Source organism: Suillus fuscotomentosus, assembly GCF_016647785.1.
Source record: "Suillus fuscotomentosus strain FC203 chromosome Unknown F5891scaffold_77, whole genome shotgun sequence".
NCBI lineage: Eukaryota > Fungi > Basidiomycota > Agaricomycetes > Boletales > Suillaceae > Suillus > Suillus fuscotomentosus.
This window is the reverse complement of record NW_024539589.1, coordinates 38503-55186: the sequence shown is the minus strand read 5'-3', so window position 1 is coordinate 55186 and position 16684 is coordinate 38503. Positions and strand designations below refer to the sequence as shown.

General features: G+C 47.8%; 2 protein-coding genes across 2 annotated transcripts; both read left to right on the top strand.

Moving 5' to 3' along the window:
- Window positions 1-1471: 1471 nt before the first annotated feature.
- On the top strand, window positions 1472-3042 carry F5891DRAFT_1195044 (uncharacterized protein; the record flags this gene model as incomplete). The annotated part of the gene is made up of 8 exons (XM_041368044.1): window positions 1472-1565; window positions 1783-1825; window positions 1881-1939; window positions 2000-2051; window positions 2117-2208; window positions 2259-2350; window positions 2785-2858; window positions 2913-3042. The coding sequence occupies 8 exons, from the start codon at window positions 1472-1474 to the stop codon at window positions 3040-3042; spliced, it is 636 nt and encodes a 211-aa protein (XP_041220179.1).
- A 5263-nt stretch (window positions 3043-8305) lies between these two features.
- Window positions 8306-11286, top strand: F5891DRAFT_1195042 (uncharacterized protein; the record flags this gene model as incomplete). The annotated part of the gene is made up of 12 exons (XM_041368043.1): window positions 8306-8344; window positions 8391-8670; window positions 8723-8821; window positions 8873-8935; window positions 8991-9448; window positions 9524-9581; window positions 9632-9825; window positions 9876-10057; window positions 10104-10258; window positions 10311-10679; window positions 10730-10884; window positions 10999-11286. The coding sequence occupies 12 exons, from the start codon at window positions 8306-8308 to the stop codon at window positions 11284-11286; spliced, it is 2340 nt and encodes a 779-aa protein (XP_041220178.1).
- Between the last annotated feature and the right edge of the window lie 5398 nt (window positions 11287-16684).

Below are 16684 nucleotides of genomic sequence, written 5' to 3'. Positions count from 1 at the left end.
TTTTCGACCCTTGTATCCTGTCTCAGAGGTACCAGCCCTCTAGAAGTCTACTTGGTTTAAACCGCACTTGATCCTCGCTTAGGCTTCACAACCTAAGTGTCTATCTCTGATTCTATCTTCGAGCACTCCTCGTCGATAGCCTGATTATCGTCTGTCTTACAAGGTGCCAGCCCTTGAAGACCGAACCCTTGATCTTACCTCAAAGGTGCCAGCCCTTTAGGTAGTCCAACGAGCTCCGCCTTCTTGTCTGAAGGGAAGAACCCGCTTGCCACAGACATCGTCGTCGACGAGGCTCTCTTCTGAGCCTGTGACAAGAGAACCATCCAAGTTCGTAACAGCTATGTTATTCCATCTGTCCACTCGTGATTTCCTTCCGGCTTCCGTTGATTAGCGATAGACTTTGCTTATACTTCGTACATAGCCTCGAGCCTTAGGCATTTAGTATATAAACCCCTGTACTTACATTGTAACACCTCAGTTCGAATATAAAAGTTATTCTCCATTCAAGTTATTTCCATCTCTCTTGTCTTAGGGATTGAGTCCCTTATGCTCTGGCTCTACCTTTCGGTAGTCTTTCCTTATGCTCCGATACTTTCGGACCTCGTCCGATAGTCAATCCTTGTCCATCCTTATCCTAAGCTATTCCGGACTATGTCTGATAGCTATTCCTAGTCTTTCCTTATCCTTAGCTATCTGGGACCTCGTCCGATAGTTAATCCTTGTCTTTACTTAACCTCCGCTACTTTGGACCTTGTCTGATAGTTACTCCTTGTCATTCCTTATCCTTGACTATTCTGGACTTCGTTCTGATAGTTCTACTTTGTCCTTTGCTTATCCGTAACTATTCCGGACTTCATCCGGATAGCTATTCGTTATCCCCCGCTTATCCGTGACTATCCTGGACTGTGTCCAGATAGACATCCCTCATCCTGTGTTCCTCCGGACATCCTTCGTCACACTTCCTCTGGTCCGATCTCGGACATCCCATCCTGTTCCTTTCTGCTTTGGACATAGTCCGCTGCAGCCTTTCCTCTGTTGGTTTCTACTTGGGATTTATCCTGAAGTAGTCTTTAACTCTTTCCACACCTCTGGACTTGTTCTAGGTAGCCTTCCTATTTCCGGACGTACGTCCGGATTTAGTTCCCACGCTTCGGATATGGTCTCGGACGAGTTCCTGCAGTTCCGGATATCATATCCGGACTTTCCCATGCTTTCCGGAAGTCCTCTGGGCTCTTCCACTAGAGTTACCTTACCTTCGGAGTTCAACTGAACTTCGTTGGATGTGTTCTGGACTTCATTCCGAAATGTGGGGCACGTACTCGGGTAAGGGGCACAGCGTACGAGCTGAGGCCAAGCCCTTCCTTCCTAATCCGACCCTCCGGCATGGTTTCTAACATATTCTCATATTTCAGGTGTGTCAATATCTCACTCGTCAATCTAACTGGTGAGTTTTCGATATCTTTGATCTACAATGTCTCCTGATGCGCATCGCACTTTACCCACTATAGCCCTCGTCACTTTACGCCACTTTCAAATCTCATCTCACACGTTTATCTACGACATCGGTGAGTCGCATTTGCACTTCATTTATATGAAAACATTCCATTCACACGTCAACAGAGGATATCGTTTTCTTTCAACCACCCAGCTACTCGACATACTGTTAAGACTTTGCTAATCAGTACTTTATTCATCTGCGACAAGCGCATAGACGTGACTGTTTAGGATACCACTATCGCCCAGCTGATGTGATCAATGTCACAAGTATCTGCGCCTGAACAGCCACCTCCACCTCACGCTTACTCGCCCATCTGTTGGCCAAACTGTACGTATAACTTACGTTCTTGTTGCCATATTATAAAATCCTGATTTATTCTTAGGAAACAAGCACCTTTCGCATCTCTCAACGTTCATCAACTAGTGGCTGGTGCTCGACAAGGTATATTTTACATGTTCCGCTGTACAATTAGCGTCTGACTTGTTCTTAAGCAACTGACAGGGTTGGGTGTGCCTCTGACCGCTGATCGACCAGCAATTTGTCTTCTCAAAACGTAAGTTCTCAAAACAGTTAGGTTTAGCCAATCAGTCAGATCCGTCCCGCTCATTTTTGTATTAGTCAGGGTCAGCTGAGTCTTTCATTGGCCAATCTCTCCGTCAGGGTTGTATATCAGTGGGCCTCGACCTCTCCTGAGATCCGAGTGTTGCTCTGTATGTGCTCACTACCGCTGATCTGTCCGCTAACTTTCCTCGGCTGCCAGACACGGTTCTCATTGGCTCGTCTCCCAGCCAGCGATGCACTCGTTCCATTTTAGTCAGTCTCAGACTTGACCAATCTAAAGGATCGGGCACTGTACGTAGCTACCACCTCCAATCCACCATTCCAGTAAGGCCAAGGTCAATCTTTTTTTCAATTATTGAGCGCTAACCAGGTTTAGCTTCAGTGCTGTACCCTAGCGTTTATGGCAACAATGTCTGTAGTTCAAACTATAAAGGTAATGAGTCTCTCGATTTCGAGTGCGTCAAATTCCACTTTCTCAATCCAATATTGTTTGCAGTTCACCATCTTCTACCATCCATACATCGTCTGACTTCGTGTCGACCAAATATTGTTGAGCAAACTTCGAGTTCTCAACTTGTATTCTACATATCTCCATGATCGTAGGAACTCTATCGTTTGACTTGAAAATGCCCGCTGTTACTACCCGCTCAGGTCGTCATGTCAAGCGTCCCCTTCTGCCTGATGAACCCAAGGTATTCTTTATATTTTCTTGACGTCTGTAGTAGCTGACTCCTGTCATGTCAAGACTCGCAGCAAGGCAGCGGACATTCATACTGAGTCTGATGCAGACACCATCCAGGTAAGTTATTTTTTTCAAAGTTTGTCAACCATGATTGATTTTTCATTACTTTAGTCCCCCCGGCCTCGAAGACGCTGTAGAGACTCGTGCATCTCATAGTGTGATATGGCGCTTTACACTAGGGAGTATACAGCACCAACTCGCAGCATCACTCTGTGTACCATCCACAGTGATTCCTATATGACGCGCAGCTTTCCCGCGCAACGCGCGCCATGCGCGCACCATTCCCGCGCTTCACGATGTATACGCGCGTGCGCGTTCCCGCGCTTGCGCGCCCTATAGCGCCAGCCATCCAGATGCATCCATCCACTGTCCACCAAGCTCCCTAGTGCGTATATTTCCATTTCCTTTATTAGCATAGTTCCACCTTTATTTTTATCATAGTTTCTCACTCATATATATTTTTACATACCTACTCGGTAGCGCTTCGGCTCCGCATGAGCGCGCTTAGGCGCGCTATATAAGCGCCAGCAGTACATACTATTATTTACCTTACTTTTCACCCAACTTTACCTAGTACTTACTACTTAGAAAGTCGCAGTAGAAATCTATTCATTAGCACAACACATCTCACATCCTTTATCTTGCTTATATCTTCACATAAGTTTAGTCTCTCTTATTTCCGCTTACACGCGCGCGCTTTCCCGCGCTTCGCGCTAATACGCGCGCGCGTTCCCGCGCCTTCGTACCTTGCGTGCACCTGCGCTTTCTCACGCTTCGCTGAAGCGCGTACCTCTAGATCTCCGCTGCACCTGCTTCCCCTTTAGGGTCGAATGCACTTGCCATCTCAAGTATCGCAGACTAGGCAACGCACGACCTACAACTTTTTAGATACAGTCAGGAGCATTTCTTTGTTCCTCTCAGTATTGTTGTTTCTACAACTGGAGCCCACCGCGAGGGGAGCAGTCAGCAAGATCTAGTTCCGCGCATTTCGCGCATACAGGTCAATATCTTTGCATTTCAAAAGCTAATCATTTTCTAGTCACGCATTCTCGTGCCTTGCGCGCGCGCAATATTCCCACGCCTGTGCGCCTCGCGCGCGCACCTTTCTCGCACTTCACACTATTTAACGCATACAGGTCAATATCTTTGCATTTCAAAAGCTAATCATTTTCTAGTCACGCATTCTCGCGCCTTGCGCGCGCGCTTTCCCACCCCTATACGCCTCACGCGCGCCTGCGCTCTTTCACACTGCAATGCCTTATAGAATGCCCATCCGCGGCACAGCAAACGCGCCCAAGTTCGACGGCACTACAGACAACCTCGCCGAGTTTATTGATACCTATGAGCAGCTCGCTGATGAAGCAGGACTCCAAGGACTCGACCGCATCAAAGGTATTATCCGCTACCTTGAGCGCGACGATCGAGAACTATGGGGCGGAATGCCTGAAGCGCAAGTAAGCGATTACGACGCCTTCTTAGACGAGGTAAAGGTAATGTATCCTGGATGGGATGGTAAAAGACGCTATGCGCTTGCGGACTTGCGCGCCATCGCGCGCGAATACGCTAACAAACCAATGTCTTCTTGCACAGAACTAAGCAATTACCTGCGCGCATTCAGGAAGATTATGCAGCCACTCATGGATGAAGACCGTATTGGAAAGGCCGAACGCGACCGCTTATTCATGGAAGGAATCCCTAGCGATGCTCAGGCGCAAATCCGCTTGCGCCTTATGATCAAATTCCCTGACCACCATCCATACGACCCCTACCCATTCATGGACGTCTTTGCAGCTGCGCAGTTCCTATTACCTGCGCGCGCTTTTCCCGCGCCAAGCGCGCCAGTTAGCGCGCCCATAGTAGCGCCAATTGCTACCTTAGTCACAGCAACTGCGCCAGTGCAAGTTAAGGTGGCTAAGTGTAAAGATCGCTATCATGCAAGCCGCGCAATGCAGGATATGACCATTAGCACTAATGCGACAGCTGGACTCTTCTATCGCACATCCTCAGAAGCTGTACTTGACAAAAGGCCACCAGTTCCTATTCACGCGCCTCGTGCGCGCGCCTTTCCTGCGCCTTCGCGCGATTCACGCGCACCTCAACCATCAACTGCACCAGCATGCAAAGCCATACCAGAACGCACCACTTTAGATCACGAACTCGAGCGCGCGCTCGCGAAGCGCAACCAGAAGCGCACTGCAGGCGCCTCTTCACCATCATCTTCATCAGCACCATCTCCTTCACAATCCGCATCATCACCATCACCATCAACCTCGCCAGTAGTCAGGGATGACTCTAAACATCTATTGCACACTAACGCGCCAGTTGAAACACGCGCACCTATCGCTACCACCTCGCCAGAAGTCAGGGATGACTCTAAATATCCATTGCACACTAACGCACTGCTAGAAACATGCTCGCCCCTCGCTATCACATCGCTTAAGGAAGAAACCTCGCCAATCGCACCATCGCCATCACCGCTATCACCACTCGCATCATCAGAGGTCAGGGATGACCCTAAACATCTATTGCACCTTAGCGCGCCTATAGAGGAGCCTCCTACCGCATCAGAGGCTCAAGTTGCACCTTGCATCAACCAGAGTTTGCCTCTGGTAACTCCAATTGTCACTAACGATTGCGCGCATGTCGCGCTTTTTGCTTCCAGTGACTATCGCGCACCGGTAAAACATCCGTGCATCACGCTGCACAACCACCAAGCAGAGCATGTCTCAGGCGACCCTGGCGCAACTCAGGCGCACCATATTGCGCCTGAGGACGCACAATGCGCGCGCCTAGAGGCATTGTATATTTTTCCTCATCTTGTTTCGCGTTTTCTGTCTCTTTCATGTTTAAAGCTCTTAAGGAGCTATATGATGCTTCCAATCACTGTAACTTCATCTTTGCACCACCCCTTATTCACGCGCCATGATCATGCGCATCGCGCAATATGCGCGCGCGTTCCCGCGCCTCGCGCACTCATAATTTTAGCAGAGTTTTCACGCTACCGCATTTCTATCGCTTCTCCCCTTCTAAACCGCATTTCTATCATTCAACACAAAGTATATTTCAATCAGCCATCCAGGCGCGACTTAGGCGCGCGCCTGACACATACATATGCGCCTAACTCCCCTATCATCATCTTTAACTTTGCACTTCCCACATTTATTCACATTCTGCGCGCTTTTGCTTACCATGTCAATTTCATTCCTGCGCGCCTTGATGCGCACTATTCTCCTTCACCTATGCGCCTATTGCGCCTTGATATACCACCCTTACAGCCCATTGGCGCAACATTTGCGCCTAATTCTTCACTATACATGTCTCTCGCTAATGCATTTGCAGAGAAATGGCCGTTCCTCGCGTGTTCGGCCAATGTAATTAAATTCGCGCGAAATCGCACCAAGGCGCGCACATCGCGCGAAATCGCACCAAGGCGCGCACATCGCGCGCATCCTATCAGCTTGTAGGGCGCCCCTACACCCCTTGCAGCGCCTCCCATTGGCGCGCCTTCAACCTGCAGCGCGTTGTGCAGGAATTCATTCTGCCAGTTACAAGCCCCCCCCAAGCGTGCCAGCCTCGCTCATTCCAACCCTACCTTGGGTAAAGCGTCAGCTCGCAAGAGACGCGAAGCGCGCTAGTCACGCGCACTCGCACGCGCTCAAGGAGGAGGATCAAGCACCTCAGCCGCGCATGAAAGAACAACATATAGCATCGCTGTTTCATAGGATACCATTTGTTTTACCCTGGGTTTCATCCAGCGCTCTTTCATTTTATTTTCTCTCATTATAACGCCATCCAAAGAACTAATAACTCGCTGATATATATGCATATAGGAATCACTTAGAAGAACATAGAAGAAAAACAATCATAGAACGTGCCCGCCTAGCTCAATAGTATATTTTCTCTTCGCATGCATGACGCGGCACCATGCTCCTTTTTACCTTAGAACGCGCACATATGCGCGCAGTCTTCCCACGCTCACGCGCACATACGCGCGCAATATTCACGCGCCCATACGCCTCGCGCGCGCACACATGCGCGCTTCCTGCGCCTCGCTCATAGGAAGGTGTAGATGTCGACAGCCGCACGAAGAAGACAAATCGGATAGGACATCCGCAAAGTTTACCATTTTTTCCTTCGCATTTTCACATATAGTTTTACTCACACTGTTCAAACCTTACCACCTAATATTTAGCGCGCCTAGCAGGACTTGGTTTGGACTTGGATTGGATCGCTCTTGGACCGCACCACTTCGCATCATACGCACAATACAACACATGCGACACTCACGCGCTTTCTCGCGCCTTGCGCGTGCGCACTTTCTCGCGCTTTATGCCATATGCGCGCCACATCCATATCACTCTCACATCATTGCCTCACACCCAGGGAACACTATTCACACCAGAGTCACCCTTGCAATTCGCCATGCTACGCTTCATTCCCACGCCTTCACGCATAGCGCGCGCACATTCTCGCGCCTTGCGCGTACCATGCGCGCAACTTCCCACGCTTCACGCACATCCACGCAATAATTCCTGCACTTGCGCATTCATCGCCCAACGACCCAAGCATCATACAGGCATCGCGCACACATACTATCACGCAAAATCCTCACCATGCGCGCGCTGAGTGGGGACACTCAGAATTTAAGTCCCTGGGAGATGTAGAGACTCGTGCATCTCATAGTGTGATATGGCGCTTTACACTAGGGAGTATACAGCACCAACTCGCAGCATCACTCTGTGTACCATCCACAGTGATTCCTATATGACGCGCAGCTTTCCCGCGCAACGCGCGCCATGCGCGCACCATTCCCGCGCTTCACGATGTATACGCGCGTGCGCGTTCCCGCGCTTGCGCGCCCTATAGCGCCAGCCATCCAGATGCATCCATCCACTGTCCACCAAGCTCCCTAGTGCGTATATTTCCATTTCCTTTATTAGCATAGTTCCACCTTTATTTTTATCATAGTTTCTCACTCATATATATTTTTACATACCTACTCGGTAGCGCTTCGGCTCCGCATGAGCGCGCTTAGGCGCGCTATATAAGCGCCAGCAGTACATACTATTATTTACCTTACTTTTCACCCAACTTTACCTAGTACTTACTACTTAGAAAGTCGCAGTAGAAATCTATTCATTAGCACAACACATCTCACATCCTTTATCTTGCTTATATCTTCACATAAGTTTAGTCTCTCTTATTTCCGCTTACACGCGCGCGCTTTCCCGCGCTTCGCGCTAATACGCGCGCGCGTTCCCGCGCCTTCGTACCTTGCGTGCACCTGCGCTTTCTCACGCTTCGCTGAAGCGCGTACCTCTAGATCTCCGCTGCACCTGCTTCCCCTTTAGGGTCGAATGCACTTGCCATCTCAAGTATCGCAGACTAGGCAACGCACGACCTACAACTTTTTAGATACAGTCAGGAGCATTTCTTTGTTCCTCTCAGTATTGTTGTTTCTACAACGCCCCCGTGCTCATCGTCGCGCTGGGCCTAAGAGTGTTATGGTCGGCGACGACAACGATGACGACGATCCACAAGAGGTAAGCTATGTCTGCGAATATGTCGGTGTCCCCACTTACTTCTTAGTCATCTACAACTCGTCGTCGTCCTCCACCCAAGCCTCGTCCGCTTGCATGGTCCAAACGTTCTGGCCCCATGACCTCATCCGCTGAGGAGGAGATTTTCGAGGCCAGTTTTTCCAGGCGCTCATCAATGATTCAAAAGACCCCCGATGTCGATACAGATCAACAATCCTCCCCGTCTCATGTTCGACTTGCTGATGGCACTTCATTGACATGTGCCAAATTCGACTCTCTTGCAGATGAAGAATTATGCGCTGACACCCAAGATGGCGATGTAGAAACAAGTACAGTTTTTATTGTGATGTGAATGTCCTGTATTGACTTGTTGCCTAGCAGCTCCTGCATCGGTTGCTGAAGCACATGGCACTACTGCAAGCAAGGATCCAAATCCTGCCTCTGAAATTCAATCAAACGATCCCAATGGTGGGACTTCAGGTGAGATAGTCACTCTTTCGTATTTCATAGCTTCACTGATTGTGAATACAGCTACTCCTACTGAGTCGCACAACACAGGGCATGGAAGCAAGGACCATGGCAAGGATACTTCAGGTGAGCCATAGACATTTGTCTATATATCCAGTACCTCAACTAATTGTGCATACAGCTGCCTGTGCTGAGTCACACAGCGCAGAGGATGGCAGAAATAATTCTGCTACTCCTGCTACTGGCCGCCCGCGTAGGTCATGCGGCATCAAGTCATATGCACCTGATCGTAACGACGGTGAAGAGAGCTCTCCATCTGACAGTGACTGGGCTGCCGACCAAGAGCTGCGCAAGAAAGCACAACGAGCTGCTGTTGATGCCGCTGCAAACGATGGTGACGACGATGAGGCTGTCCCTGCAAGCAACTCCCCGTCTCCATCTCGGTTGACGGCCACACAAAAGCAAAAGTCCAAAGTGGTGGTGGACGTCAATGAAAACAACGACAGCGAAGACGAGGACGACGAAGACTTTGTGAAGATCAAAGGGAGAATACCTCAAGCAGGTATCTCAAAGGCGCAGGAGCTTGGAAAGAATACGTTGGAAGCCGCCAGAGAAATTGGAAAAGAATATGGGAAGAGTGTAAGGACGATCCTCATTGAAGCAGGGTTGACGATGAAGGCAACCCGGAAGGAGTCTCCGTGGAACCAACATTAGACGTGGTTCGCAGCCACCTGCCCCCCGCCTAAAGGAGCGTCGGGAGCTGTGTCGCCAGGTATGTTGCAGTTTTCATTATTGATTTATTAATGCTAATGACTTTTGCAGCGGATCTTAAGGCTTGGAAGGTGAAGCAACGAGCTCACTACAAGGCCCACCCGCATGGTGACCCTCAGCACGCATCAGTGTGGAAGGAGATCCTGGAGAACTGGGATCATGCTGTCGTGGGTTCAACCGAGGACCTTACATCACGATCTGCTGCAGGTCTGATGATGGCTGTTCGTGATGCTTTCACAAAATCGGTAAGTGTTGTATTCATCCAATCTTGATCCAGAAAATAACTACGATCAAGGCTGCATACTGGCATCGCACCCATGGCATTCACATTGCCGGTGTGGCAATATTCCCTGGTGACGAAGAGGCAGGCCGCCAAGCATCAGGACTGTTCGCCGGCTCTGACATGGTCAAGGCCCTCATCAACTCACACCAACTGGATATCAAGCGTTGGCTAGATGAGCTCACCACTATCCTTAAGTGCGTCTTGTATTATTTATAGGTGTCTGTGCTAAATTACTTCCAGGTACAAAGACTTGGAGGCCGCACACGCCGAAGGCAAGACGTTCAGTTTACTCCCCCCTTCTTCCACCACTCCGAACGGTACCCTCTTGTGTAATGGCAAGCCAGCCAGGGATAGGAACAGAAAGGTGGCGCCCATGATGATCAGTGAGAAATTTGGTACATTTGTGAATTGAGTGTATTTCTACTGTACTAACTACATGCTGTATAGCTGAGGCTGGCCACCCGCTCAAAACCTCGAACAGTAGGTGGTTGACCATGTTGGACATCCTGTATGCCGAGAAGCTTTGCATACATGATTGGCCCACTGGTGTTCCCCCGCCTGGCCCCGATTTTGATCTCAAGGCTCTATCTGCAAGTCAACTACGTGCGTTGGTTGCTCCTTATCTCAGGATTCATCTCGGAGCCATGTACGAGGCCGAGTTAGGCCTTGACGACGACGACGACGACAGCGAGGCAGAGGCAGCGAAGGCGAAGAAGCGCAAAGGCAAGTCCAAGAAGTCAGGCGACAAAGGAAGGAAGAAGGGGCCGATTGCAGAGGAGCCAAGTGTAGTATTGCATATCAGCAGATGGCCTGAAAGTACGTATTGGATACTGCAAATCATACACAAGCTGATATCACAATCACAGGTGATATTCTTGCTCTTGAGATGCAGGCCTCAAACGCGTGTCTCATCCCCCTCATCATCGACACTGACGGCAGGGTCGTTCGCGCCCTCCAAGACTCGGAGAAGTTCATCAAGGACCTTCCAAAAGACGACACTCCTAGACGCCGCACCAATGAGGTAATCAAATAACCCACTATCTCTAATCCAGCAGCTTCGCGCTCAACTATTGAAGCTTCGCGCTCAACCATTGGAGCTTCGCGCTCAACCATGGGAGCTTCGCGCCCCAATCAGACAGCTTCGCGCTTCAACAATGCAGCTCCGAGCTCCAATCGTGAAGCTTCGCGCTCTCACCAATATACTAACCGAGCTATCCATGAGGATCTCCCACCTTCATCGCCGCCTTCATCACCACCCCAGGAAGCCCCACGCTCGCGTCACCCTACTAATCGAGTCTTTGACGACCTCCCGCCTTCGTCACCGTCAACACCATCTTCGCAATTCTCGTCTCCCCCTCCTATTTCACGCTCGTCAACTCCAGTGCCAACTTCAGATTATTCGCACGTCCGGTCCCACTCTTGATACAAGCCGTCCCGCAATGGAGCACTTCGACATCAACATGCATATGACGATGTTATGCCAACATACCATTCAGATATTCGCAAACGGACTCGACCCCATTATGAATCAGACCCTTCAGTCACTTTTACTGCACAACCTGTTGATAGGATGTGTACATTGGCCTGCAAAACCTGTCATACAGGACACCGGCCGGTCTATGCAAGTGCTGTATAGGCCGGTCATGCAGAACCCATGTAGGCTGATGCCTCATAGAAAATGACACAGGGCCGGCCGGTGGGCTTCTGCACTATGGTAGATCAGGCCTGCCACCTTTGTAGTTTGTGGAGGGTGGTCGGCCGGCTGGGAAGTTCCTTTAAATTGATCGGCCAGCCACCCCAAGCAGTATGTATAATATGGTTGGCCGGTGGTGTAATTTGTGTGGGGTGGCTGGCCTACTGATTATGATTTATTTTGAACTGATCAGCCACCCTTCCCTCACAGTGTGCACATCAGGGCCGGCCGGCTGACCATTTGATTTGAACTGATCAGCCAGCCTCACCATGCAACATGTACAACTGGGTCGGCCGGTGGGCTTTTACACTATGGTGGATCAGGCCTCCTACCTCTGCATTTTGCATAGGGTGGCCAGCCGACTGACTATTTAACTTGAACTGATCGGCCAGCCTCACCATGCAACATGTACAACTGGGTCGGCTGGTGGGCTTCTACACTATGGTGGATCAGGCCTCCTACCTCTGCATTTTGCATAGGGTGGCCAGCCGACTGACCATTTTATTTCAACTGATCGGCCAGCCTCACCATGCAGTATGTATAACTGGGTCAGCCGGTGGGCTTCTACACTATGGTGGATCAGGCCTCCTACCTCTGCATTTTGCATAGGGTGACCGGCCGACTGACCATTTTATTTAAACTGATCAGCTAGCCCTTTCAATGCAGTCTGTATGACAGGACCGGCTAACATGCTTCTTACTTGATTAAGCTATCCAGAATTTTGTTGGTTACATTAACTTCACAAAGAGCTTATAAATTGATGTATGTAGTTTATTCTACTATATTGTGACTATAGATACTGTCTATTATCCCAGCCTTATTCATTTAAAATGTTCATCTATGTCAATGAGCGAAAGGAGACCAGTTATGATACTGTATAGGTCAGCCTGCATTTCTGGACCAACCACTGTAGTTTGTGACCCTATATTCCAACTGGCTGACATTGGGCTACAGCCTGTCTGTAATAGACAGCAATCAAAATGATTTGTCATCATAGATGGGCCATCCTAAATTTGCAGCCTGTAGGTCTAGGTCAGCCGTCCCTGTTTGTGACTGTAACACCAGTCGGCCAGCTGGGAGATGCAATCTGTATGGGATGGACAGCCACCAAGGTGATTTCCCATCATGGATCAGCCTGCCTGAATTTGCAGTGTGTAGATCTAGGTCGGCCGTCCCCATTTGTGATTGTAACACCAGCTGGCCGGCTGGGAGATGCAATCTGTGTGGGATGGACAACTACTAAGGTGATACCATCATTGATTGGCCTGCCTGAGTTTGCAGTCGCAGGTCTGGGTCGGCCGCCGTAGTTTGTTACTAAGGGAAGCCGGCCGACTGGGGGATGCAGTCTGTATGAGATGGATGGCCACCCATATCACATGGGTCCACATTTAGAAGTCAAGTAATTAGTTTTCATGATGCTTGATTACTACCATGTCCTTTTTTTGGACAACACTTAGTTAGAGTTAGCGCCCCCTGTAGCCACAATACTTAAAAATAGATTGCTCCCCATATCAGGGCCTTCCTGCATTTTCCCACACTCCGCATTTTCGCATTTTTACCCCACAACACCCAAAACATCATCCTAATATGGTATACCACATAATTATAATTATTCCCACACTCTCTCTACCTCATCCTGCTTCACCACTAATAAGGCCTCCCTTATATCTAAGTAGTAGTTTGGTATATACATGTATAATATTATATGATAGACCACTTTTTTTGTCTATTTGTGTGCCCTGCTCCTCCTGTAGAGCCTTTTCAAAGTAGGGTAGGGTACAGAACATTTTTGCACTTTAGCCCTTTGATAGGGGGGTGTTCCAGGACATTCAGAACATGTTTAGGAGTATATCTGAAGTGATTCACCTTTATTTGACCACATGAAGTGTCCTACATCAATAGATATACTACATATGCAAGAAAACACAGATTATGTTCTCAATTAATTATGTTTGTATGAAGAAACTTGCAAAAATCATTACCAGCATCTATTCAACAATAGGAACAATATATCAGGAGCCTGGGACCATAGGGTGATCCCCTGTTGCATGATGTGTCTACCCTCTTCTGGTAGTTGACACTTTGTAAAAAACAATTCTGTAGGACTGGACCTTAATTGGAGTGAGGTGTCTATTTCTATGTATATTTGAAGTAGATCTATCATATAGCTGGCCCAGGACACACATAGGATCCTTTTATAGTAACAAAAACATCGAAAATCACATTTTTGACATTTTTGATGTTTCTGGTGTCTTATACATGTATAAATAATACAACCTGTTCATACATTGTTATCCTAGCATATATACTTGCTTTTGGTGTCAAGGATCAGCTCAAAATAGGCTGGAGGTTTGAGTTAGTGTGAACGCTTGCTATTTCTACTGATAAGGAGCCCATACTTTTAAAACATCAAAAATTCACAATCAGAGAGCTGGAGCAGATTTCAAATATATTCAGTATCATAGGTCGAAAGGTACAACACAATCCAACTAGAATTGAGTGCTGAGGAAGTGTTATAGATAAGAAATTGAGTGTGGGAAAGTTTAAGGACTCAAAACATCGAAAATGGTCAGTTGAGCAGTAGTAGGACTTTAATCCTAGGTCAATACACATTTACACTACATTCCTTTCACCTATCCTCTACCCTCAGGGCAGTAGATAACATATGTTCCTTAGGTAGTTTACTATCTATCCTATATAATTTTAATGAAATCTTCGACCTGTATCAGCTATAAATGTGAATTTGTGTCAAAAATGTCAATTGTCACTTTTCACGCAATAGTCATTTTGCCTGTCATTTGGTCAATTATCCATGGATCTTTCTAAAACTTCAATACTATCATCAGGGACATATATCAGAGGGTCTCCATGTCTCTGATCACTTATCACAAATTTAATCACTGTATAGTCTTCTTATTAGTAGAAATACCCTCTGTACATCATATATCACATTTGCGTCCTAGTAGAAGGATCCTATATGTGTCCTGGGCCAGCTATATGATAGATCTACTCTGAATATACATAGAAATACACACCTCACCTTAATTAAGGTCTATTGGGATGATGTTTTGGGTGTTGTGGGGTGAAAATGTGAAAATGCAGAGTGTGAGAATAATGTGGGAAGGCCCTAATATGGGGAGCAATCTATTTCTTATAACTACGGCTCATATAGCCCTTTAAGGCATGTTCTCACGATCACGTGATTTTTTTTTTGGCAAAAAGTCAAGCGTTACATGACATCAAAATACCCATAAAGGGAAATACATGTTTGCTACAGTAGCTTTATCTAATCTAAAGTGTAACAAGTTGGGAAAACAAACAAAGACAAAAAAACTAAGGTAAGCGGTGCAAGACAAGGATGGAGGGGCCCTCTCCATCCAAGCCTTGCGCCCTATAGTACAAATATAGGTAAAAAAAAAAAAAGGGGGAAATTGTGAAGTAATTAATAATCTAGTGTAATACAAGTCAGTATGATACTCAAGGATAAAATGGTGCTTACCAGTTTAAAATTACCAAGGAGTGTTGAAAAAAAAATGATAAAGAAAGCTAGAGAAAGAAATGTGGTTAGTATTAGAGTATATTTGAAGCAAAAAAATAAGAAAAAACAAACTGTATCCCTCAGATCTCAAGTAAAGGCGCCAGTCTCTAGAAACATGGATAGCCAAAAGTATAGCCCCCAGATCCCAAAGTCAAAGGTGCTAGTCCCTGAGGACATAGATAGCTAAGACAATACCCCCAGATCCCAAAGTCAAAGGCGCTAGTCCCTGAGGACATAGATAGCTAAGACAATAGTCCCCCAGATCCTAAAGTCAAAGGCGCTAGTCCCTAGGGACATAGATAGCCCAGTGTTACAGTAACGCTGTACCCCCCTATCTTTTCTCCTATCTCCTTGGACTTACGGCCGCGTTGCCTTGTACCCGTAGAGCCTCGGCTCCATTATGCCTTACCATTGACTCGGTTCGTCTTATCTCTGACTCCCTTTGACTCATACCTTTGATCCGGGTTATCTCTGACTCCCTTCGACTCATACCCTTAACCCATGGACATGCGGCTGCGTTGCCTTGTACTATATCTGGCTACTGCCTACCTTTCTCGGACTTACTGATACCTGACGACCTCCCCTAAAGCTATTCCATTTCCCCTATATATACTCGTCATGTATCGTAGTTATTCTGCACTTTAATCTACTTGGTTTTCGACCCTTGTATCCTGTCTCAGAGGTACCAGCCCTCTAGAAGTCTACTTGGTTTAAACCGCACTTGATCCTCGCTTAGGCTTCACAACCTAAGTGTCTATCTCTGATTCTATCTTCGAGCACTCCTCGTCGATAGCCTGATTATCGTCTGTCTTACAAGGTGCCAGCCCTTGAAGACCGAACCCTTGATCCTACCTCAAAGGTGCCAGCCCTTTAGGTAGTCCAAACGAACTCCGCCTTCTTGTCTGAAGGGAAGAACCCGCTCGCCACAGACATCGTCGCTGACGAGGCTCTCTTCTGAGCCTGTGACGAGAGAACCATCCAAGTTCGTAACAAAAGATTAAAGTCTAACAAATCCCCTTCGGTGCTTATCAAAGCAATCCACCATTTCGACCCGGAGAAGAAGATTTAATTGGGAAACCGATCCGCGAGATCTACCCACAGAACCCGATACATCAGAAGACGAATTCCCTGCAGAGAAACCACCCAGACAACTCTCAGCGAACCCTTCATTTAGAATGTCAAACCAGACCGTCCTCGCTAAAGCTGCAGAAATCAAAGTTGGAGTTCCAACTAGATTCTCTGGAGACCTTACGGACGCTAGCAGATGGAAGTACTCGGTACTTGCCTACCTGAACTTGAACAAGATCATCTACGATACCGATGAGAAGAAGATCATCAATGCGCTGTCCTATATGACCGAAGGATCAGCCGCCGCATGGGCGCAAAACTTCTACGCCACGGCATTTTCTACCATCACTACTCCAGTATGGGGTACCGCAGATAAATTCTGGGAAGAATTTGACAAAGCTTTCGTCCCAGTTGATTTGGCTATCAACGCCATGACTAAACTCAAGACCATTAGACAAGGAACCGACCTTGCTAAATTCATAGCCGAATTCAAGACCCTCGTCGCGCAGGCCAATATCAAAG